The sequence below is a fragment of the Heteronotia binoei genome, chromosome 4, assembly GCF_032191835.1.
Source record: "Heteronotia binoei isolate CCM8104 ecotype False Entrance Well chromosome 4, APGP_CSIRO_Hbin_v1, whole genome shotgun sequence".
Lineage (NCBI taxonomy): Eukaryota > Metazoa > Chordata > Lepidosauria > Squamata > Gekkonidae > Heteronotia > Heteronotia binoei.
The window spans coordinates 153,178,924-153,203,249 of record NC_083226.1 but is presented as its reverse complement, the minus strand read 5'-3'; the positions used below and the strand labels follow the sequence as shown (position 1 = coordinate 153,203,249).

The following is a 24,326-nucleotide window of genomic DNA, read 5'->3' as shown; positions in this document are numbered from 1 at the left end:
CAAGTCACGCCATTTACCCCAAACCTTGTAAAAAGCGCAATGCCACTGCTCAGTTTGTCCAAAAAAAATAGCTTTGGACCACTGAACAATCCCTGAAAATATGGAAAGTGAGCATTTAGCTTGTAGCTGGCACACATCTTGGCAGTTACCATTTCATACCAACATCTAATACTTCGGTCATGACTAGGGGTGTCATTTTTCAGTTAAGAAGCAAAAAATAAATTTAGGGACTGTTAAGAGCTTCAGTGGAATTAGGACAGTTTTTAACGATGTCATCATGGCAATGCAGTACTTCAACTAACGTGTTATACCCAGCCGTTTCAGATATATTAATATACACTTGTAATTTTTTTACAGGTGAGCAGAAAATGCCTGTGAATCATGAGCCTTCCACCTCACCCCAGTGCATTGACACAATGTTTTCTGAGAAGCAGACAGAACAGAGTTTCACAGCCAGCTGGTTTTCAATTTTATGTTCCCTGTACTCCTTCAAATTGCCTGCCTGTTGTATTTATTTATTTACCTCATACCTTTTCTCCCACATGGAGACCTGAAAATGGCTTAAATAATTCTTCTGTCTTCCATTTTATTGTTTATGGCAGTGTTTCTGCCAGCAGGTGAAGGCTTTGTTTTGTCTGATTTTCTCTCCTTCTTGCCATATGTTTCAATTGCTCTAAGTGGTGCCAAAAATGGCAATTTTGGAGAAATCAGTCTGTATCTTTCCCATCATCCAGACTTCATCCAGAAATGTTTGCGTAAGTTGTACACATCTAGCAACTCACTAGCTATTGGACCAAATCTAACAAAAGCCAGTCATGAACTAGGATTGCCAACAATTGAATGGGAAAATACTTGGAGATTTGGGGGGTAGAGCCTGGGGAGTGTGCGGTTTGGGAAGGGGGACAATCCCATAGACCTGATCCTCCAACGCAGCAGTTTTCTCCCATGGAACTGATCTCTGTAGTATGGAGATCAACTGTAATAGTGGGAGATCTCCAGGCTCCACCTGGAGGTTGGCAATGGTATGACCAATCTCTATTATAACCAGTAGGATGTCAGTTATAACTAAGTCCTATTACATTGCTGTTAAAGTTTTAGTGGTGCTTGTGATCCAAACTGCAGCCAGCTTTTCCGTGCAAGGTAGAAAATCCTCCTCACCAACCATAACTTTTATAACCCTTTCACCAAGCCCCGTTAGCTACGTGGATTTTAAAGTTTATAAATAGTTATAATCAGAAATGTATAGGCTGAACTCGTTCAGAACTTCTTACATATTTATAATGAACACTTTCCTGAAAACATAAACTGGGCCACAGATTTTGGTCTTAAAAATCCATGTAAAAGAAAAAGGAGCCAGTTACAGACATGAGAGATTTCTCCACAAAACTGAAGGAATCCCCAGGTTTGCAGAAAAATCTGAAATAATCTATTTAAAAAATTACAAGAGGGGATTAAAATTCTTTAAAATAACAAACCTTTGCAGCTTTGAGGAAACAGTGCCCACCTAGGCTCCATTCTGAGATTTCAGGGCAATTTTAGGCATTGCTAGGCAACCACAACAACATTGCCAAGCCTTGGCTTCTGTGGCAAAGTTCCTGTCCTCCTCCATTACCCTGTACCCTGATGGAGGAGGACGTGCCAGGGACAGACCCTGCGGCAACTGCTGGAGCCTCACCACTGACATATCCTGGCTGAGCCCATTGACAGAGGCCACCATGCAACCGAACCACACTTTTCCAAGGACACTGGCTGCTGATAGTGTTCCGGATTCGCTACAAGGTGCTGGTTATCACCTTTAAAGCCCTATATGGCCAAGGACCTGCCTACCTTAGGGACCGTCTCTCCCCATATATTCCCCAGAGGGTAAGAACATAAGAACATAAGAGAAGCCATGTTGGATCAGGCCAACGGCCCATCAAGTCCAACACTCTGTGTCACACAGTGGCAAAAAATTTTATATACACACATACACTGTGGCTAATAGCCACTGATGGACCTCTGCTCCATATTTTTATCTAAACCCTTCTTGAAGGTGGCTATACTTGTGGCCGCCACCACCTCCTGTGGCAGTGAATTCCACATGTTAATCACCCTTTGGGTGAAGAAGTACTTCCTTTTATCCGTTTTAACCTGTCTGCTCAGCAATTTCATCGAATGCCCACGAGTTCTTATATTGTGAGAAAGGGAGAAAAGTACTTCTTTCTCTACTTTCTCCATCCCATGCATGGATCTAAGGGTACTTAGATCTGGATCGCACAACCTATTAGTAATCCCTGGACCGAGGGAGGCGAAATTGAAGGCTACTAGAGAAAAAAGCCTTCTCTATTGCAGCCCCCCACTGGTGGAACCAACTCCCAGATTATGTTAGAGCCTTGCGGGACCTTGCCCAGTTCCGCAAGGCCTGCAAAACAACACTATTTCAAATGGCCTTCAACCAAAATGTTTAGATGCCAAACATCACTGAAGAATGGCACGATGTTAGCACCAAACTGTTGTTTTAAAACTGCACTAATAATTTTAAATTGTAACCTGTTTTAATTTTAAATGGACTTGTGATTGTTTTTATTGTTTTATTGTTGACATATGATGTTGTTAGCCGCCCTGAGCCTGCTTCGACGGGGAGGGCGGGATATAAATATGAAAAATAAATAAATAGGGCTGCCGGCTGGAGAGGAGGAGGGAAAGCTGAAGACAGGCAGACAAAGTGGTGGCTGGGAAGGAAAGAATGAACAGGAAAAAGGGGAGAGGCTGCAGGGCTGCCAGGGGAGGAGCATATAGGGGGAAATGAGATTACTGCCACAAGCCCTTGCAAGTTCCCCTCTTGTACACATTTTTTCCTTATACTACCCATTACTGTTTCCCCCTTGGAACAACCTGCCAAGGTTACAGTCATAGTAGCTAAAGAGGAATTTGTTTAAGACCATAAGCAACAGATGTTCTTCAAAAGCCATCATTAGATGAACAGAGCTGGGAATGTGGAGTGTAGAACAGAGCAGTGCACTCTGGACAAGGTTCCCTATTAAAAAAAAAAGTCTTCTTTAGACATAATTATGCACATCTTGTTTTTCAAAATCTTTTTAAGTAGGTGCTCATACTGCTCCCATCTTTGTGTTTTACTCAGCAGTAACTAGTGGACTTAGAAATAAGTATGAAGTAAACAAATACATAAATACTAATCATGAGTAATTTCTACCATATTTTGACCAAACTATAGGAAGTAAATTCATAGTCCACTTCACACAATACAGATGTCCACATATTCTCTCTTTCTCAAGGCTTTTTTTGTAGAAAAACCCCCAGCAGGAACTCATTTGCATATTAGACCACACTCTCCTGACACTGCCATTGTTTTGCACAGGGCTTTTTGTAGAAAAGGCCCAATAGGAACTCATTTGCATTTTAGGCCACACCCCCTGATGCCAAGCCAGCCGGAACTGCATTCCTGTGCATTCCTGCTCAAAAAAAAGCCCCACTCTTTCTCCCTAAAATGTACTTATTTCTTTCCTTGTAAGGATCCTTGTCATAATGGCCAGCATGAAATAATACCCATTTTGTTTTTAAAAAATTGGGAACAGGAGCTGGAACCTCTAACACTAAATAGAGTTAATTTGCCACAGTAAATAGAGTTAATTTGCTACATCAGTTCAGTTGCAAGTTAATCATTATACGCCCTAGCTAGCCATATAATATATTTAAAATTTAACCACAACATAATTTCCATGACATGGCTGACTGGGTTACAGAAATATAGTCATCCAAAGAGATTTATTATTTGGACTTAGAAACAGCCTTCACAAATTCACAGTATTAAAGACTAAAATTAGATTTGGATACTGAATTAAACTTTACACTGAAAACACTGACCTCTGCAATAGCATATTATATTAAGATGTATATTGATACTAAGACACCCCGTGGTGCAGTGGTAAAGCTGCAACTACTACAGTCCTAAGCTGTGTTCACGACCTGAGTTCGATCCTGGTGGAAGCTGGGTTCAGGTAGCCGGCTCAAGGTTGACTCAGCCTTCCATCCTTCCAAGGTTGGTAAGGGGGGAAAGTGTAGATGACTGGGGAAGGCAATGGCAAACCACCCTATAAAAAGTCTGCTGTGAAAACGTCGTGATGCAATGTCACCCCAGAGTTAGAAATGACTGGTGCTTGACAGGGGATTGCCTTTACCTTTTTTATATTGATACCAATAATGTATTCAATTAATGTAACATGTTCTTTTAATTGTGGATAGAAATATTTTTGAATTGTTTATTGTATGCATCTACTGTACACCCAGGAGTTATTATCTATTTTCAATCTACATAAAACAAAAATTTGCACACAGTTTTCATTGGAAAAGCTGTTATTTTCATTGGAAACGCCCCCCCCCCTTTTCTTTTCTTTACATTTCTTGTCTGGAAATTTGGAGTAAAGCAGACAACACTCAACTCTGTTTCTTCCTGGGATCTGGACCAAATAAAGTATCAGGGGCCTGTCTGACAGTGTCCTAGGAAGAGTGACATCGTTCTCAAGTCAGGGTATAACTGTACTCAGCCCTGCACTGTGAAGCAATTATTTAGAATCATAGAGTTGGAAGGGACCTCCAGGGTCATCTAGTTCAACCCCTTGTACAATGCAGGAAACTCACAAATACCTCCCCCTGAATTCACAGGATCTTCATTGCTGTCAGATGGCCATCTAGCCTCTGTTTAAAAACCTTCAAGGAAGAGGAGCCCACCACCTCATGAGGAATGAAGCTCCATCCTTATAAGAGTGGGCTTCACCCAGTAAGATAGGAGATGCTTCTGGATTAATCCTTGCCACTGAATATGGCAGGTATCAAAGCCAGGTCAGGTCTCTTGTTTCAAAGCTTAACACTCTATCCACAGTGTTTGCCATCCGAAAACTCTCTGCAAGCAAAAGTATTAGACATGATGTTACACAATACAGAAAATGGTATTACATAAGAAAATAATGTAATGAGGGCATGGTAACATGTACAACAAACACTATACACAGTTGACAGTCCCATTCCCTTTATAAAAAGCACTTTCCTGAACCATTCCATTATCATAATCATTATTAATGTATCAGGTTCTCAATGTTCCCCATCTGTGGATACATAAATCCGAATAAAGAAGCTGTGAATAAACAACACAGGTCATTCTACGAGCATAACAAAAGCCCCAGGTTTGCAGAAAAATCCAAAGTATTTTTTTAAAAACTCAAACCATTAGGGTTCAAACTCCTCCCCCCCCCCATAGAAGTAGCAGCTGTACCTTTAAGAAGCAAATACTCTCAGTGGCCATTGCTAGGAAATCATAATATTTTTGGCAGCCTTTTCAGCCTTGATTTCTGCCCTAGGAGGCAGCGGAGGATCCTTTCCACCAGGCAATTTGAGACCACATGAGTTCCATGACTCACCCAGGCCCAGCTGCAATTTAGTAAAAGGTAAAGGTAGTTCCCTGTGCAAGCACCAGTCGTTTTCGACTCTGGGGTGATGTTGCTTTCACAATGTTTTCACAGCAGACTTTTTACGGGGTGGTTTGCCATTGCCTTCCCCAGTCATCTACACTTTCCCCCCAGCAAGCTGGGTACTCATTTTACCGACCTCGGAAGGATGGAAGGCTGAGTCAACCTTGAGCCGGCTACCTGAACCAGCTTCTGCTGGGATCGAACTCAGGTCGTGAGCAGAGGGTTTTGACTGCAGTACTGCAGCTTTACCACTCCGCGCCATAAGCAAGTGTGGTGTAGTGGTTACAGTTCCAGACTTGGGACTTAGCAGACCAAGGTTCAAATCCCTAATCTTCCATAGAAGCTCAGTGGGTGATCTTGAGCCAGTTACATATTCTCAGCCTAACCAACCTCACAAGGTTGCTGCGTGGATAAAATGGAGAAGAAAATCAGCACTTTTTTTGTAGCAGGAACTCCTCTGCATATTAGGCCACATGCCACTGATGTAGCCAATCCTCCAAGATTGCCAGGTCCAATTCAAGAAATATCTGGGGATTTGGAGAGTGGAGCAAGGTTGTAACAAGCATAACTGAACTCCAAAGAGAGTTCTGGTCATCACATTTAAAGGGGCTGCAGACCTTTTAAATGCCTTCCCTCCATTGGAGATAATGGATAGAGGCACCGTCTTTTGGGGCTCACAGAATTGGACCCCCTGGTCCAATCTTTTTGCAACTGGGGGGGGGGTGTTTTGAGGAGAGGCACCGGATTCTATGTTGAAAATCTGGTGCCTCTACCCCCAGAGTCCCAGATACCCACAGATCAATTCTCTATTATACCCTCTATGGGAATCGGTCTCCATAGGGAATAATGGAGTGTCCAGCAGATCTCCCCTCCCCCTTTCTGATGACCCTGAAACGGGGGGAGCCTCCAAACCGGGAGATCCCCTACCCCCAACTGGGATTGGCAACTCTAGCAGAGGCTTCTGCAGTGCTGGTCCCTCCATAGTCCTTCCAGCCATCAGCCACCCCCAGACTCTTCCCCTGAGAAAATATAGTTTAAAAAGTAGAGAAGAAAGGGGAAAAAAAGGTGAAGGTACGGTGACTGCCAGGAGGAGGGAAAGAAAAGGACATTGTGTCAGAAGACGGATACAGGGAAAACCGAGGTCCTCCCTTCAAGTCTTTGCAGGTTCTCCACCATGCAATTATGCCATAAATTCTGCAACCAGCTGTGGGGGGTGGGAAACTTGAAGACAGGAGGTAAAGGTGTCCAGTGAATAGGGAGAAGGAAGCAGGGAAAAGGCAACGGCTATGGGGTTTTGAAAGAGAACGGAATTGTGTTAAGGGTAATGGAAATGTGTTGGTTAACAGCAGTCTCTTATCAGGCCAGCCAGGTTAAAACTGTTAAGCCCACACCTGGTATGAAATGTTCCAAAAGAACAGAACATCTCCGCAAACATCAACCAGTCAGTAAGAATAATGCTACATATGTAAAAAGGCAAACTATTTGGTATCCTTCCTGAAAGTACAGTATGATAAGGATGTGTAATTTGAAGTAAAGTGTGTTGATAGGTTGCAATTTGGAGCAGTACTGAGTTGTCACTGTGTTATTGGTGTAAAAGTTCTGCAAGATCCTGATGTCAATTTGCCTATATATGCCTATGCTGTTGGCAGCATTTTTAATTTTCTTAAGAACAGATGTTTACCTTGATCATCATCAATCAATAAAGAAAAGTTTCTATTCCAGTTGTTTAGAAATGATTGAATCCAGCTGCTATTTTTTTCTCTGTCAGCTTCCAGGGAAGAGAAAGAGGAAATGGTGGGGAAGAGAATAAAATGCCCCCCAAGTCCTTGCAGGTCTCCTGCTTATATAGCCATAATACTTTTATAAGAAATGCTCTCCTTAACATTTCACATAGTTTGTGGAACATACAAGCATGTGACTGCCCCAGCTAACAAGCACATGTACATTCATGTCTTAAGAACAGGATTTTCTGGATTTTAAAATCTTACCCAGAGTACTTTTAGGTTGTCACTGCCTAAGCAGAGTGCATGCTACTTGATTAAAGAAGAGAGCAGGGTTTGACCCAGAGCTAAATGGAAAGAAATGCAAGGGATAGGGGTGAAGAACACAGTTTCCTGCTTTAATAACAATGCTTCTGGGGTGAGGGGTGGGGAGACAGCTGTCAACAAACTGTAACGTGGCAAGATCATGCCAAGTAATCTTTTCTTCAGACTATACCTCTGTAGCCCTGCAGCTAAGCAACCATGAATGAAACACTGGATTTCCTGCAGACCGTTGATGCTACCTTGTGGGTGCTTGGTGGTACAGCATCACCAATACAAATCCTTCCAGTTACAGCATTGTTTCAGATCTCAGTGTTAAAACGGCCTTGCAACTACAACTACAACCCTTAGTTTGGAAGGAAACCCCTTTAAACACAGCGCATGAGATATCGCTGTTGTATTACAATTAGACATTTTCACTTTTCAAACACATGGACTTCAACAGATCTTCAAGGTTTGCACTATGCGACCCACTTCTCTTTGGCACTGGATTCTGCAGAGACTTATGATGCAAATCAGCACTGTGTGCCTAATGATTCAATGCAAGTTGCCTCAAAAGCAAGCCCGACGCAGTTCATCGGGCTCACACTCAAGCCAAGTATTTTATTGACTTTTATTGATTTATATCCCGCCCACTCTGGAATCATCCCCATTGAACGTAGTGGGATTTTCTCAAGCATAAGCAAGTACAGGTTCGGGTTCGAAAGAGGTGGCTATACAACGGTACTACAATGGTAGAAAAGAATATCCTTCCACAATTTATTATCTAGAATCCCTTCCCCTCCTCTGTTTATTTTCTTTCCCCCAATCTTTTTCTTGCTTTCTGCTCAAAATAAAGAGGTGAAAACATTTTCTAGCTTAGGGTTGCCAACCTCCAAGTGGGGCCTGGAGATATCCTGCTTTCACAACTCATCTGCAGCTGGCAAAGATCAGCTCCCCTGGAGAAAATGGCTCCTTGGAAGGGTGGACTCTATGACACTGTACCAAGCTGAGGTCCTTCCCCAAACCCCACTCTCTCTCTGATCCACCCCCAAAGTCTTTCCCAAAACAAACCTGGCTACCCTACGCTTCTAAACCTTATCAATCTTCCATCAGGAGCCTGATCCTGATCCTTTTAATATCAGGCGCCAGGCCTGTAGCTACGAGGGGGCCTGTGGGGGCACAGCCCCCTGACTGCTAGGCAGGGCCCCCTGACTTGGGGCCCCTGACCAGTCACCAGTGCCTCGGCTGCATCCTTCTCCATTCTGCCGTCATCATACACTGTAGCTTCTGCTTGCTTAGGGGACATGATCATACACAGTTGCTTCCACTTGCTTAGGGGCCGAAGAATTCTCTGACCCCTCAGCAAGCAGAAACAGGACACTTTCAGAGCCCAAGACTGAAAGTTAAGCTCCACCTTGCTATTGCTTGCTTAGGGGGTGGAAGAAATCTCTGACCCCTCAGCAGGCAGAAACAATGGAGCACTTTCAGTGCCCAGGTCTGAAAGTTAAGCTTCATCTTGTTTCTGCTTGCTTAGGGACTGGAAGAATTCTCTGACCCCTCAGCAAGCAGAAACAACAGGACTGAAAGTTAAGCTCCAGGTTGGGCTGAAGTTGGGCTAGAGGGCGCCTGCAAGAGGAGGCCGTTCTGGCCCTCAAGTGGGGTGGCGGGGGTAGGGTGCGGATGGCTCCATTGCAGACAGGGCAGGGTAGGCTGGCGCACACAAATGGAGGTCCCGGCTGCAGTCCGAGGCTGGGGATCAGCAGAGAGGTGATGTTCGCCTGCAGGGGTTTTCTGGCCTGGTCTCGCTGGCCACCTGAGCGAGGGTGGGAGCTGCGCCTGGGCAGCCTCGGCTCGCCATCCAACAGGAAGAAATCCGAATTGGAGGTCTTGTAGCCCCAAAAGTCAGTTGCAACTTGGTGGCGCCTTCCAACACCACCACCCCTTGTCCCACCGGGCTTGCCTAGCTAGATCATGCTACAGGTAAGGGCAGGAGACCGTGCGGCACATATCTAAACCTCTGAGTGGCTCCCCACCAAAGCTGCTGGAAGAGGGGTGCCTTGGGGCAGCTGTGGGAAGGCTGTATGGCAGCAAGCTGGCAGCTTTCCTCCTCAGCAGTGGCAGGAGAGAAGGCCATGGAGGTTGGGGTCACTATGTGCCCCCTGAAAAAAATCAGGACCCCCAATTCTTCAAATCCTGGCTACGGGGCTATCAGGTGCCCGCTTTGCATGCTAGGTGCCATTCATCAAATCTCTCTTAAAGGCCTGAGCGCACACCGACCCTGTTCTGTGCCAGTCAATTGGCAACCTTTCCCACCTCCAGACAGCTAAATGTCCCCTTAATTCTTTGTCCACCGGTGCCTGCTCTCCATAGTCGCGGGATTACGATTTGGTATTGGAACCGGTTTGCAATCAAGACGCTTCGAAACAACTGGTCTGTAGCGAAGCATCCCCCTGCAACGAGGCTTGTTTAGCATAACCCCGCCTCCTGCATGGTGAGAAGATCGCGTGACGCGAAGGGGAGGGCATAAGTGCGCCGGCAGCACCATCACGTGAGAAGGCAGGCCGCGGTAGTCACGTGAAATGGAGCACCCGCCGGAGCCGAGTGGGTGCCCTATTGCAGGTGCCGACTTTTTGCAGCCGCGGCTTGCGGGGCTGGAGGACAGAGTGCGCCGCTTGAGCAACGGTGGCGACTCTGACGGTAAGGCGAAGAGGCGAGTTCTCTAGCCTCTCCCTTGGTTTTCCTGCTCTGCCTTGATTGTTCCACGCTAACTCATCCTCCTATACGCTTTCCTGGCATCCATCCTTTTCTTGGTGACTCTCCTGTACACGCGCTACATTGCACGTGTGTACCTGTGACTTTTCTCTGTATGTGTTTGAATCATTCTTACATGTCATGCAACGTGTATGTGGCCAAATGCATGATGCCCATGGCCTTATTTTTTAAGTGATTACCTATTTGATTTACCTCTTTGTGTGTTTATTATGACGTGCGTACAGAGCTACAGATTTAACATGATTTAGGCCTTCACCCCCTGATATTAAGAGATTAGGCTCGGAAGTCAGGAAACAAAAGGATGCCTGGGCGAGAAACAACAGGCCATAGTTTCCCTGTTTCACTGGGAGCAACCCCTCGGGAACCTTGGCCTTGGTTAGTAGGTGTAAATCCCAGGCTTGCCTAAACCTTGGAAAATGCTTACACTTTCTCCCCCCCCCCCCCCCTTTTCAATACTTGCGAAGTTTAGTTAACATTCTCTTTATTTCTCCTCTCACTGCTCTTCAATTTCCTCTGGGTTTTTCACTTAATTAATAACATGTGACAGTTATGGCATGTGACAATGAATAGCATGGCTAGTCGGTAGGATTCTATTGCTAGTTGATTATGTAAGATCCTAGTTTATGTTGTATTTTGCAATTCTTCACTTTCTGATGCAGGCTGTTATCCTGTTTTATAAGTGAGAAAAGTAAGTGATGGAACAATTAGGACTTCTGTGTAATGTGCCAAAAGATATCTTTCTCTGTTAAGGAGACTTCCGCAATTGGAGCTCATGTTCCTGTGTCAGTATCAACAGTACAGCTCTGGGGGAAAACGACAGTTAATCTGTTTCTTACACTCCTGTTTCCTGCATTATGACTTTTATGTTGCCCCTGACTACTACTATTTTCTCTCACTAGTTTCTTGCAAAACACTCTGTACCTTTCTTGCTGTAAACTGACTCTCTCACAGCCTTCTTGTTAGTATTAATAGAAAGAGTAAGAGTCCAAAGAGATACCTGAAGAAGTGAGCAGTGACTCATAAAAACTCATACCCTGCCACAAATTGTGTTAGATTTTAAGCAGCTACTGCACTCTTTTCTGCTACTATAGACAGACGGGGCTAACTATCTGATTTTTCTCCTTAGAGTTGTTGTTATGCCCCAAATCTCATTAAGATGTTTCACTGCCTTGCTTGTCTGAACTACCTCTCTCAAAATCTGCTGTCTCCTTAATTCCTTACTCCTTCGCTTTATCATTTGCTGCCAAGCAAACAGTTAAATGTTTTATGATCTGTTGTAACTTGGTGAAAACATTGGCAAGCTTTGTGGGAAAGGGGATTGTATAAATATAATGTCTGCTGTGGATAAAACCCTTGAAAGAGAGTGTTTCATTTACAGCTAGATTTGGGGAGGGATTGTGGTTAAAGGAGTAGAATACCTGCTTGGCATGCAGAAGGTTCCAGGTTCAATCCCCAGCATCTCTAGTTAAGGTCATAAAAACCTTCCAAAAAACCTGGAGAACCAATGCCAATCTCAGTAGACAATAATGACCAATGGTCTGATTTAGTAAAAAGTAGTTTCATGTTTTTATTTATATTATCCAGGTCATAGCTGTTGAAGTCTCATGCTGCTAAGCTGAAAGAATGCTTCATGCACAACAATTGTTCTATTTATTCAGATATTTATTTATGCTCTGCTTTTCTCCCCAATGGAGATGCATCATTCACCCCTCTTGCATTTTAGCCTCAGTGCAAAAAGTCAATGAGGTAGGTTAGGTTGAGAGGACTGGTCCAAGGTCACCCAGCAAGTTTCCATGTTGAGTGGGGATTTGAACCTGGGTCCTCTAGATCCTAGTCCAACACTCCAACCACTACAGAATGCTGCCTTACTGAAGTCTTTCTGTCCTTATTCATCAACAGACCCTTTCTTATTGCAAGCTTCTGCTACCCTTGAAAACTTGAAGCAGCTTTCTGAAGATGGTAGAGAGAACAGCACCTTTTCCAACCTCGTGCAGCTTTATGCTCAGGTATTATGCTATAATGAAAGGTCAGCTTTCTTAGATTACAGTTCAAAAGAAGCCTACACAAATTGTAGCAAGGGTTGGAACCCACTAGTGAATCCCATGGACAGCAGGGAAGGTGATTTGCTGATTTTCCCTATCTCGACATACCTCTGACTCCTCTTTCTTACCTTTGTCTCCCTAGATCCTAGTTCAGGGATGGCCGAACTGCTGCTCAGGAACCTCGTGTGGCTCTTTCACGTATTGTGTGGCTCTTGAAGTCTCCATCAGCTGGCTTGGAGAAGGCATTTCTCTCTTTAAATCCCTTTTGCAAGCCAGCCAGCAGCCTGGCAAATGCATTTAAAGTTGAAGTTGCTTTTTTTCAACCTCTCCCTTTCTCCCCCATCTTCCTTCCTCCCTTCCTTCCATCCATCTTGTGGCTCTGAAACACCTGACATTCATGCCTTGTGGCTCTCAAACAGCTGACATTTATTCTATGTGGCTCTTACGTTAAGCAAGTTTGCCCACCCTTGTCCTAGTCAGATACTTTAACTACTACACCATGCTGTTGTACAAATTAAGCACTGCACACAGTAGTCCCACCTCTGTGCTAGTCGTCTTAAAAATGGCTGGTGTGGGAATCCTTGAAGAATTATATGTTGTCGAAGGCTTTCATGGCCGGAGCCCATTGGCTGTTGTAGATTTTCCAGACATCCTCAGAGTGTAAAACAGAAAACTGGAGTTCTCTCTGGGTCAACCAGTTTTCTGGGTTACACCTCTGAGGATGCCAGTCACAGTTGCTGGCGAAACGTCAAGTCTTACAATGCCAAGACTATGGCCACACAGCCCGGAAAATGTACAACAGCCTTGAAGATTAGTTCAGTGAACTGAGATAGAACTGCATAGCACCCCAAAGTCTTACTTGGTACAGATCAGAAGTTAACTTGACAAAGTGAGGAGTCACTCAGGAAGAGCTGAGCAGGTTGCAGGTTAATAAAGTTGTACTTTTGCAGGCAGTTCTGGATATCACCTACTTTGAGGAAAACCAGCTTGTGGATGAAGATTTCCTAGAAGCCTCATCTTTACAGAAAGTTGAACAACTGATCCATGCACTTTCGGAGCCAGAAACCTTGATCAAAGAAAGTGGTGAGAACGAAGTGAGTACTGAGCCAGAATTGCTCAGAGTTAGATATGAGTCTAAGAGCACCTTAAGAGACCAACAATTTTTTTCAGGTACAGACTTTTGAGCATCAAAGCTCTCTTTGTCAGCTGGTATCTGACAAACAGAGCTTTGATTCTTGAAAGCTTATACCTTTCCCTATATTGGAATATCTGATAAAGCAAGAGAGATATTCCAAGGGAGGTCAGAAAGCTACACTTATGGTAATGTTTGCTAGTTAACTGCAATGGTGTGTAACTTTCATTTTCTTTTAAAGTAGCTGTGACTAGATCAGTCCTTTAATATATATATATATATATATTTTGGGTGGGGGGGTTATTTTGTGAGGTATGTAATTTTTATATTCTCTTGACTCTGTTAACCATTAAATTATAATAAAAATGTTTAATAATTTTTAAAAGCTAGTACCTTGAAAATCTTCAGGTTGTTGGTCTCTTAAGTGTTACTAGAGTCAAATCTAACTGTTCTGCTGCAGAGCAACCTGGCTGCCCTCTGAAATGATTGTCAAGAATTTGCTCACAGTTTCTCTCCATTCACATACAACAACCTAACTTTCTTACCAGGGATTCCACCCCCCGCCCCATTTCCTTTTTGAGATACACAGCATCTCAACTCCAGATGGTGGAACTGTGTCTAAAATCAATTTGTGGTCATCTGGAATCTGATTGTGTTGATCCACAAACTATTATTTGAGTTTGGTATTGTAGTTTTGTTGCAATGTGTGAACATGCCTTTTCAGAGCCTGTTTGGTGTAGTGGTTAAGTGTGAGGACTCTTATCTGGGAGAACCGGGTTTGATTCCCCACTCCTCCACTTGCAGCTGCTGGAATGGCCTTGGGTCAGCCATAGCTCTTGTAGTTCTCCTTGAAAGGGCAGCTGCTGTAAGAGCTCTCTCTGCCCCATCCAGCTCACAGGGTGTCTGTTGTAGAGCGGGGGGGGGGGGGGGGAGGTAAAGTAGATTGTGACTGCTCTGAGATTCAGAGTATAGGGTGGGATATAAATCCAATATCTTCTTTCTTCTTGATGTGTGGTGTCAGATGGTGTCGTTCTATAGCCTGGTATAGACAACAGCTCCTCATATTCAGTGAATGCGCAGGAAGAAAAGAATGAGTGGGAGAGCAGGGGCCCTCCCTCTGTGCAGTTGCATGTTTATTTGCAGGTTGCAGCTGGATGGAGAAAGTGGGTGGGTGGGTGCCTTCCCCCCTCACATGTCTGTTTCCTCTGCACAGTTAACCCTGCAGATGATGGGGTGGGGGCAGGACCAACATGCTTATGCCTGCTTTCCCTCCCCATGCTTAGTGAACATGTGGAGCTGTTGTCTGCTGGGCCTGTGCAATCCTGTGCATGGAAATCGGTACAGCACAGAAGTAAATAAATCAATAGTGCCATCCTTTTGCTACTTTCCTGGGAGCAAATCCCATTGAGTAGAGTAGGGTTCTGACTAGGCTGGACTGCATTGCAAGTGATTTCTTTTGGGTCTGGTTTAGGATGGCTGGACTGGTCAGGTAGCCCTCCTTGCCTTCACTTAGCAGAGTGCTCCTTCTGAGTTTCAGTGCAGCAGCATGGCCTAGTCTAATGGTTACCACACTATCTCACAAGCTGCACAGAGAGCCTTTGCTTTAAGTTAAGAAACCAATGCTGGTGGATTCATTTAAAAAAACATAATATATAAGTGTAGTGGAGAAAAAGAGGGATTGTCTATTCTAGCTAACTATGGATGGCTTTGGATTGATAATAGGCTTTCTGCTTAGTTCAGATCAGGAGGAGAGACACCAATCTGTTCCTCCTAATGCATGCAGGGAAGAAGGAAGACAAGGAGAAGAACAAAGAGGAAGGAAGTTCCCTGAGATTACATTCTACTGGTTAGAGAGGGTGAGTGAAAGCAGAGCAGACAGGAAGGAGATTGATGTTGTCGTAACTGTCTAGTTTACCCTATAGTGTTTGTAGTCTTGGAGGACTGAGCAAGAAACATTGCCGATCTGTTTTTCTAACAACTTCTTTATCTATCTCCAAACTGTAATGGGGGGGGGGGACTGCCTTAATATTAAAGGCCTCTGTGCAGTTTTTCAGGTTGTTGCTAAAGTACCCAGAAAACAGCATCTGTTATTATCTTGCAAAAATAACGTTTTTTAAACATAATTCTTGAGCTGTTTATGAAATGGAGACTTGAGATTGGCAAAGCTCCTTTAAGGGATGAAAGGGATAAAGGTTCCTGGGTATAACACTGCAAGGTAACAGAGCAAAGTTTGAGTCCAGTGGCACTCTTAAGACAAAGTTTTATTCAAGGTATAAGCTTTCGTTAACACGCACTCTTCTTCAGATACATTGAAGTGGAAGTAGCTAATCTATACATAAAGGTTGAGAGTGAGCAGCAAATCAGCATACAATAAAGTTGCTTGACAGATGCAAGGACCAAACTGCAATAACAAGCTTAGTTTATGTGATCGCTACTTGTTTGGGTTTAAATTCAGGAGGAAACACAATGAAGGAAATATATCAAAATCAGAGATTGATGGGCAGAAACTGGTATTTTTTTTAAAAAAAAACTGATTTATTTCATGTTGTTAAAATGTGCTAGTACTTGTTTCAGTTCACTGTGCTAACAGAGTGTCTCTGAATGCAAAACAATGCTTGCATGTGCATTTTTTCATTGGTTTTCCACAGGATTTAATTGATGTGGGTCTTGTTTCAGCCCCTTGCTGTGCTTGGTGTCGAATTACTGGAATGTCTGTACTGGAGAAGAGGAGCCTTGCTCTACATGTTTTGTCATACAGTTAAAGGAAGGAAAGAATGGTTAATGGACAAGATGGAAGCCTTTAAGAAGGTAAACACCCCTTCAGCTTAAAAACAGCTGTAATAAAATTGCCTGCTTCTGTAAGCATTATGTCGGTCCTTCAGAGTTTTCACAGTAGCATAAGCTGTAACTCAAGCTAGTAAAAGTTCTTGTATGTTCTTCCATAGGTACAACTCTCAGATGGTACAAACCATAAATCCAGGAAGGGCCAGGCATACAGATTATGAATTTGACTGTCAGTCAATGCCATTGCTTTAACCTTAATTCTTCTAGTGTACCTTATATCTTAAAATTTGCGCTTGTACTTTTTCTCCATGCCTTGTAAAAGCAATACGCTTTGGTTCAATGTTAGCTACACTCAAACTGAGGAATACCTTGATCTGGATAGCCCAGGTCAGCCTGATCTTGAAGCTAAGCAGAGTTGATCCTAGTCAGTATGTGGATGGGAGACCATCAGGGAATACCAGGGTTGCTACACAGAGAAGACTGCAGATTTATACCCCGCCCTTCTCTCTGAATCAGCAGCTTACAATCTCCTATATTTTCTCCCCTCACAACAGACCCCTGTGAGGTGGGTGGGGCTGAGTGGGCTCTCACAGCAGCTGCCATTTCAAGGACAACTCCTACAAGATCTATGGCTAACCTAAGGCCATTCCAGCAGCTGTAAGTGGAGGAGTGGGGAATCAAACCCAATTCTCCCAGATAAGAGTCCGCACACTTAACTACTACACCAAACTGGCAATGGCAAACCACCTCTGAATGTCTTTTACCTTAAAAGCCCTATGGGGTTGCAATATGGGCTGTGACTTGAAGGCAGAAAAGCCCCCGAAGAATGCATTTTTCAGCGGCAAGCTTTTCTGCTGTCTCTCACCAGGAAGAATGGTGTTATTCTTATCTGTAAATAACTGATATGGAAGGCAGCAAAACAATCATTAAAGTTGTTCAAAAGTTTGCTTTGGAATCTTTCACTGACTGTAGCCCTAAACTGTCTCTATTCTGCTTTAGTTTCTTAGTGAGGGAGTTAATTATTTGGTGAAGATGCTTGGCTTCAGATGTTCTGTTAATCCCGAGGAATTTACGAATCAGGATTCAGACACTGCTAGACTGCTCCATGAAGGTAAATATTAGGCATTCTGTTTTCCTTTCCTGTCTTTTCCTCTATAGGACTTTAAAAAGAAACATGAATGGTATGCGGGAAAGGAAGCACTGTGATAGACAATTAGTGGGTGGGAAATTAAGGCCATGACCCAATTAAGTGACTGTCGTCTTCTGAGTTGAACGATCCCAATAGAACAAGTAATCAAGTAGAAAAATTTCTTGCTAATACTTAAGTTGCGGATCTCTGGCAAATGGCTGAAGTAGTAACCTTTTTATCCCTGATGGAAACAATAGGACACTCATAGTCTTTGGCATAACTGTCTCTTATAGTTTTCTTTAAGAAAAAGCCCTGTCATAAGAATTGTTGCTGAACAGCAGCAAAGTACTGTCTCTGCTCGAGTGTGGACTTACACTGGCCACTCCCAGATATGTGAAATGGGTGTAATGTTGACATGCTTTGTCAAGTGGTGGTTAGTGTACTCAGCAAATGTATTGTGAAGTCCTTTGAAAACTTGAGGAAAGCACAGTATTGAATACGTGGGTTAAAAAACTGTGCCACAGCACTGGGTGGGAAATGAATCAGATAAAATTTTCTGGCACATTATTCCTGACATCACTTGCTAGAGGAGAGGGGCTTAGTGCAGCTTGTGGGTGGGAGAGCTTTGCACAATTGTTTCTGGCCAGTTGAGTTTCTGCGGACAGAATTTTTGCCTGCAAAGCATGGCTTGCTTGCTTCCCTGCTCCTGCTCCTGCTTATAAGCCCTTGTGCAGGGTGAGAAAGTTGGCCTCCACATGCTAAACACTCCTGCAGATCCAAGCCATACTGCTGGCAACAGAGCATTTAAGTACTGTAGAGAAGCTTGCAGCACATTTTAACAAAGGGGTGTCAAACATGCGGCCCGGGGGCCAAATCAGACCCCCGCCCCCACGAGGGCTCCTATCAGGCCCGTGAGCAACTCATGGTTGTCTGCTTCCTTCTCTCTCTTGCTTCCTTCTGCATCACAACTTGCTTTGCCAGACTTGCTCAGTCACACAGGAGCAACAGAACAAAGCTCCTCCCTTGGGAAAGAAGTGGAGGAAAAAGAGATAGCTTTGCCAGCTTCTCTCAATTGCACAGCAGAACTACTGAAACAAGCCTGTCTTCTTTCTGTTGGCTAAGGCTGAACAAGCCAGTGAGGCGGATTAGGCCGAGTGTGTGTGCTTGTGTCCTTTATAAAGTTTATATTTCCCCTACCTGGCATTACATTTTATGACACACATGGCCCAGCCTGACAAGGTATCATTTATGTCAGATCCGGCCTTCGTAACAAATAAGTTTGGCACCCCTGCTTTAACATACTGCAAGCTGTGAGTGCAAGATACAAACCTCATATTAAAATCAGCTACTTATTGTCTATTTATTCGTGTGCTTTGTGCACAAGAGCAAAGCAGTGAGCGAGCTAGGGAGTGACAGACCATGTGGTCAGGGAGAACACATTTGACCACCACCCCACATTAGAATACTGTTTCACACACTGTCCTGGTCCATCTTTGGATTCCTTCCCGCCCCCCACCTTATTTCACTATACCTTACTAGTGCCTTCTCCAAGACCAGCACTTTCCTTGCAGTCTAAGATTTGCACAGAAGTACATTATTTTGTGCAATAATACTAGTGCCTTCTCTGAAACCACCACTTTCCTTACAGTCTCAGATTTGCACATTTTGTGCAAAAATATTCCCGCAGCACGAATACAGTATGAAATCTGAGCTAATATAGGCAAATATAATTAATTCAAATAGATAACTTTGCCTGGCTTTTAAGCTAGTGCCCCTCTCCATGTCTCACCTTATAAGAATAATCAGTATCTGTAACTCGGTCAATTCTAACCATTTTTTCTTCTCTTCCACCGACAGGCATATTCAGTGATACCCATCTGCTGGCTATGATGTACAGTGGAGAAATGTGTTATTGGGGACTGAGTTACTTTGGTAAAGGAAAACCACAAATGCAAAGCACAGATTCTGGATCTAACAGCAAACAGCACTGTAGCCCAGACACTGAAACACTGGACTTTCGAGACACAGGAGAGAAAATGTTGCAGAAGTATGTTGCTGTATGTGAAGGACCTTTAAGAGCTCATGAGTGGAATACTAGAAATGCAAAGCTTATTTTGGACTACTTTAAACAGCTGGCAACCTAATTAACTCATGCAGGTGTCTGTACGCTTCTAAGAAGAAACATTAAACTGACAAAGAAAAATCCTTAAGCCTCAAGATTTCTAAAAACGCATCTCTTGTGCCTAAAAACATTCCTTTTTGTGCACCTCTTTAGTGGGGCTCCCCAATCTTGTTGAGCTTGTGAATGTGCTAGGACTTTTGAGAACAGATAGTCATCACAAAATTACAGACATGCGTGCAGAATCCATTGCAAAACATCAGCCTAAGACAGGGGTAGCTATTCTCAAATGGGTGCTCCCTGAAGACGCAAAAGTGAAAGCTGACAAAGCAGAGATTAGACTGCTAGGCTAGAACCTGGGACAAGTAAGATCAAATCCCCACTATGCCATAGAAGCCTACACTTCCTGGGCCAATCACAATCTCTCAGCTTAACCTACCTCACAAAGTGGAGAGAACAATGTGATAAAGCTGCTTTGGGTCCCAATTAGAGAAAAGTAGATTCTAAATAAAACCCAAATAAAGGTTTGAAATGAAAAGGAAGAAAGCCAGTGGTTTGCAAAAAGAGTATGTTTGTATTTAAATCATTTATGTGCTACCTTTCCATCTAAAGAGTCTCCAAGGTGGTGAACATCCAAATCACAAAGTGTCAAAAGTCCCATTGAACACTGCATTTTTCAGGCTGCACCTAGAGCCCTGTGTACAAAGTATGTGAATAGAATGGAATGGGGGCAGAAGAGAGTGATGTGGATGATCAGGAGCTTGGAGACAGAGCCCTGTAAGGAAAGGCTGAGGAATTTGGGAATGTTCAGTCTGGAGAAGAAGAAGTTGAGGGGGGTTGGAACAGGAGGTGGTGGCAGCTACAAGCTACAACATGATTTGATAAACATGGAGCAGAGGTCCATCAGTGACTATTAGTACCAGCGTATTGATGGAACTCTCTGGGGCAGTGATGCTCTGTATTCTTGGTGCTTGTGAGGGCTTCTGGTGTCCTGGCCCCACTGATGGACCGCCTGATGGCACCTGTTTTTTTTGGCCATTATGTGACACAGAGTGTTGGACTGGATGGGCCATTGGCCTGATCCAACATGGTTTCTCTTGTGTTCTTATGACATGATTGCTCTCTTTAAGTATTTGTAAGGCTTTTCATTTCAGAGGATGGGTAGGGAGCTGTTCCTGTTGGAAGCAGAAGATAGAACTTGCAATTATGGGTTTAAATTATGGATGGAAAGGTACAACTGGATGTTAGGAAAGAAACAGGAGCAGTTCAGCAGTGGAATCGGCTGCCTAAGGTTAAGCTCCCCCACACTGGCAGTCTTCAAGCTGGATGAAAATTGGTCAGGGATGCTTTGGGCTGATCCTGCATTGAGCAGGGGGCTGGACTAGATGGCCTGTATGACCCCTTCCAACTCTATGAACATCAAAAAATTACATTAAGACATTTAAAATAAAGTATACATAAATTAATGGAATATAAACATAAGCACAAATATGGGCACACACAGCAGCCACACTGGGGAACACTACAGTAAGGGGTAGAATTCTAGCAGGAGCTCCTTTGCATATTAGGCCACACCCCCCCTGATGTAGCCAATCCTCCAAGAGCTTACAAGGCTCTTTTTTGTAAGCTCTTGGAGGATTGGCTACATCAGGGATGTGTGGCCTAATATGCAAAGGAGCTCCTGCTAGAATTCCACCCCAGACAGTAAGTGATTACTTGTCCAGCTGTATTCTACCAAACTAATAGAATACAGTTCATGACTGTTTAATTGTAACAGTTGTCCAGAGAAAGATCTTTTCCAATGCTTATCTGAATGTCTTTAAATGGGACACAACCTGGGACTTCCAGTATTTGAAACATAACTGCAGTTAAGGCACAGCCCCTTCCCCCTCTGGCACTCAGGAAACTGGCTGCTCCGATTGGGTATTCAGAAACAAGGGATGTTACTAAAATTAATAAAAAGTACAATATTGTCATCTTGCAAAGTAGAGTTTTCTACAACCAATCTGTGTACTAGCTGCCCTGGGGCACAAGTATGGAGATGCCTTGTCTCTAGGAGTTCTTTCTCTTCTGATATAGACTGAAACAGAACAGAAAGGCAGGGGCCAGCAGAATACCACCCTGGCCGCTGGAAAAAACGAGGCTCAAGTGTGCCAGAGCTTTCTCCCTTCCCCCATAATACTAGAACCTGGGGTTCTAGTTAATTAAAGGGTGGGAAATTCAAGTAAAAAAAAAAGGTAGTCTTTCTTTACATAGTGTATAGTTAAATTGTGGAATTCACTGTTGCAGAATTTTGGGGTTTTAGGGAAACTTGCACATTTATATATAGTTTTAGAAATCTTACTGAACTTAGCAGAGGAGACTGGTTCTACCCCTTAAAGCAGTGGCTCCCAACCTTTTTGGCACAGGGACCGGTTTCACAGAAGATAATTTTTCCACGGACCGGTGTGTCGGGGGGCAGTGCTGGGGTCTTTAAATGGGGGGAGGGAGACTGAGGCTGTTTCTGCTGCCTCCTTGCTAGGTGGCCAGGCAACAGAAGGCCAATCTGCTTCCCCATCCCATTTAAAGACCCCCACTGATCAGCTGATCAGTGGGGGTCTATAAATGAGGGGTAGGCTAAAGTCGCAGCAACTAACCCTTCTGCCAGCCTGGAACCCAGGTGGATGAAAGAGGCAGTGTGGTCTCCCTGGGGAGGCAGCCTCGGAGTGAGGCCACACCGCCTCTTTTGTCTGCCAGCAGAAGGGGAGTGGGGCTAGTCTGCCTCACTCTGCAGCCTGGGTGCTAGCAGGCCACAGACCGGTACAGGTCCATGGCCCAGTGGTTGTGGACCCCTGCCTTAAAGCAGTCTATATGTTAGCACTAAGCAGGTGAACTGTGTTTCACTGCAGGGTTTACATTCCTCAAGACAGAGGTGCCATCCCCAAGTCATAACATCTGTAGATAAGAAAACAACACTGCTACATTTAGCGACCTCTTGATCTGATAGATAACTCAAGGTCTCCTGCTGTCATTAAGGGGCAGCATCCGTTTAGTGTCACCGTAATAGGTGTGTATCTTTAGTATTTACCTTTGCAGCCATAAGGCACAAAAGGGTATATTGTTGACATTAAGAGCTCAGGGCTGATGTGTTGATGCCCCCTACAGCACTTCAGCTTCCAGCCCAAAGGAGGTCTTGTGGTCTTCCCACCCCCCCACCCCGCAGTGAGTCTTAGAGTTTGTTACTTTGGCTATAGAGAAATAAACTAGAACTTAGAGCAACACTGTCATTTTCTCTTGCCCATTGGGGCTTGGCACCCATCAGTCCACATCCACCCACATAGCCATTTTATCTCGTGACACTCGCTGTCACAGGATGCGGCGATGGCCAATGTGGAAGGCTTTGAAAGGGAAGTGGAGGAATTCACGGAAGATGGGGCTATCAGTGGCTATTAGTCATGATGGAGCTACTCACTCCAGTACCAGAGGCCGTATGCTTCTGTATCAGTTGCTGCAGAGTATGGGCAAGAGGATGGTGTTGCCATCCTGCTGCTTGTAGGCTTCCTAGAGGTAGCTGGTTTTGAAGCTAGGGCTGCCAACTGTAGATGTGAAAGTACATTGAATCACAGAGCTGAAAGGGGCCATATAAGCCGTCTAGTCCAACTCCCTGCTCAGCCTAGGCTGAGCATCCCTGATAAGTGTTTGTCCAGCCTCTGCTTAAAGACTGCTCACCACCTCCCTTTGTAGCTGACTACACTGTCAAACAACAGTTTGGTGTAGTGGTTAAGTGTGCAGGCTCTTTTCTGGGAGAACCGGGTTTGATTCCTCACTCCTCCACTTGCAGCTGCTGGAATGACCTTGGGTCAGCCATAGCTCTCACAGGAAGTTGTCTTTGAAAGGGCAGCTTCTGTGAGAGCTCTCTCAGCCCCAGGGTGTTTGTTGTGGAGGAGGAAGGTAAAATGAGATTGTGACCACTCTGCGATTCAGAGTGAAGGGCGAGATATAAATCCAATATCATCTTCCTGTAAATGCTTTTTCTAATATCCAGTTAATACCTTCCTGGCCTTAATTTAAACCCATTGAGTCCTCTCCTCTGCTGCCAACAAGAACAGCTCCCTGCCCTAAGTGACTGTCCTTCAAATACTCTGAGAGCAATTATGTCTCTCCCCCCCGCCACCCCCAAACATCCTCTTCTCCAGACTGAACGTTCCCAAGTCCCTCAATCTTTCCTGACAGGGCTTGTTCTCCAGGCCCCAATAATCCTCTGTACTCACTCCATTGTGTCCACATCCTTCCTGAAGTAAGACCTCCAGAACTGCACACAATGCTCCAGGTGCAGCCTGACCAATGCAGTAAACATGAAAGCAAACATATGAAGGTGCCTTACGCTGAATTGGTCCATCAAGGTCAGTACTGTTTACTCAGAAACGGCAGTGGCTCTTCAGGGTCTCAAGCAGAGGCCTTTCAACCCACTTGCTGCCTGGAGAAGCAAGGGGCTGAACCTGGTTGGCCATCCCATGAACAGAATGCTGAACCAGTTCTTACACCACACAGCTGTGGAAACTGGCTTTTTTCTATCAGCTTCACTTCCTCATCTGTACAATGAGAATACAAGCAGCAACTGACCTCTCTAAGTAGATGTAAAGCCAGCAAACAGAACTGTTTTGTGATTTTAAAACTACCATTTACTTCTTCTGCTCCCCTTAACCCCTTCCTTTTGGGTGCAGAAAAAAAGGGCTTTGCGTGAAGCTGTCATCCCCCCCCTCCCCGATTTCAAGAGAGTAAACAGAAGAGCTTTGACTCCTCCCTCCAATGCAGATATATACATTTCAGGAACTTGAGGCTTTAAAGGCCCGTTGGCATAGCTTGAAGCAGCCAGTTTG

At 44.3% G+C, this 24,326-nt stretch overlaps 1 protein-coding gene and 1 long non-coding RNA gene across 2 annotated transcripts in view; both read left to right on the top strand.

The window, feature by feature from the left end:
- LOC132569709 (uncharacterized) overlaps positions 1-24,326 on the top strand; it is a 405,436-nt gene that overhangs the window by 13,439 nt on the left and 367,671 nt on the right. The window lies entirely within an intron of this gene.
- RIMOC1 (RAB7A interacting MON1-CCZ1 complex subunit 1) lies at positions 9,883-19,551 on the top strand. Its single transcript, XM_060236042.1, has 6 exons — positions 9,883-10,186; positions 12,161-12,267; positions 13,254-13,397; positions 16,112-16,243; positions 17,219-17,330; positions 19,206-19,551. The coding sequence occupies exons 1-6, from the start codon at positions 10,069-10,071 to the stop codon at positions 19,490-19,492; spliced, it is 900 nt and encodes a 299-aa protein (XP_060092025.1). The 5' UTR covers positions 9,883-10,068; the 3' UTR covers positions 19,493-19,551.

Excerpts from the sequence above, each read along its gene's own strand:
- RIMOC1 (XM_060236042.1), top strand. The coding sequence starts at position 10,069 with ATGGAGCACCCGCCGGAGCCGAGTGGGTGCCCTATTGCAGGTGCCGAC. Across the intron at positions 12,268-13,253 it reads TCGTGCAGCTTTATGCTCAG|GCAGTTCTGGATATCACCTA; the intron begins GTATTATGCTAT and ends GTACTTTTGCAG. Across the intron at positions 16,244-17,218 it reads AGATGGAAGCCTTTAAGAAG|TTTCTTAGTGAGGGAGTTAA; the intron begins GTAAACACCCCT and ends ATTCTGCTTTAG.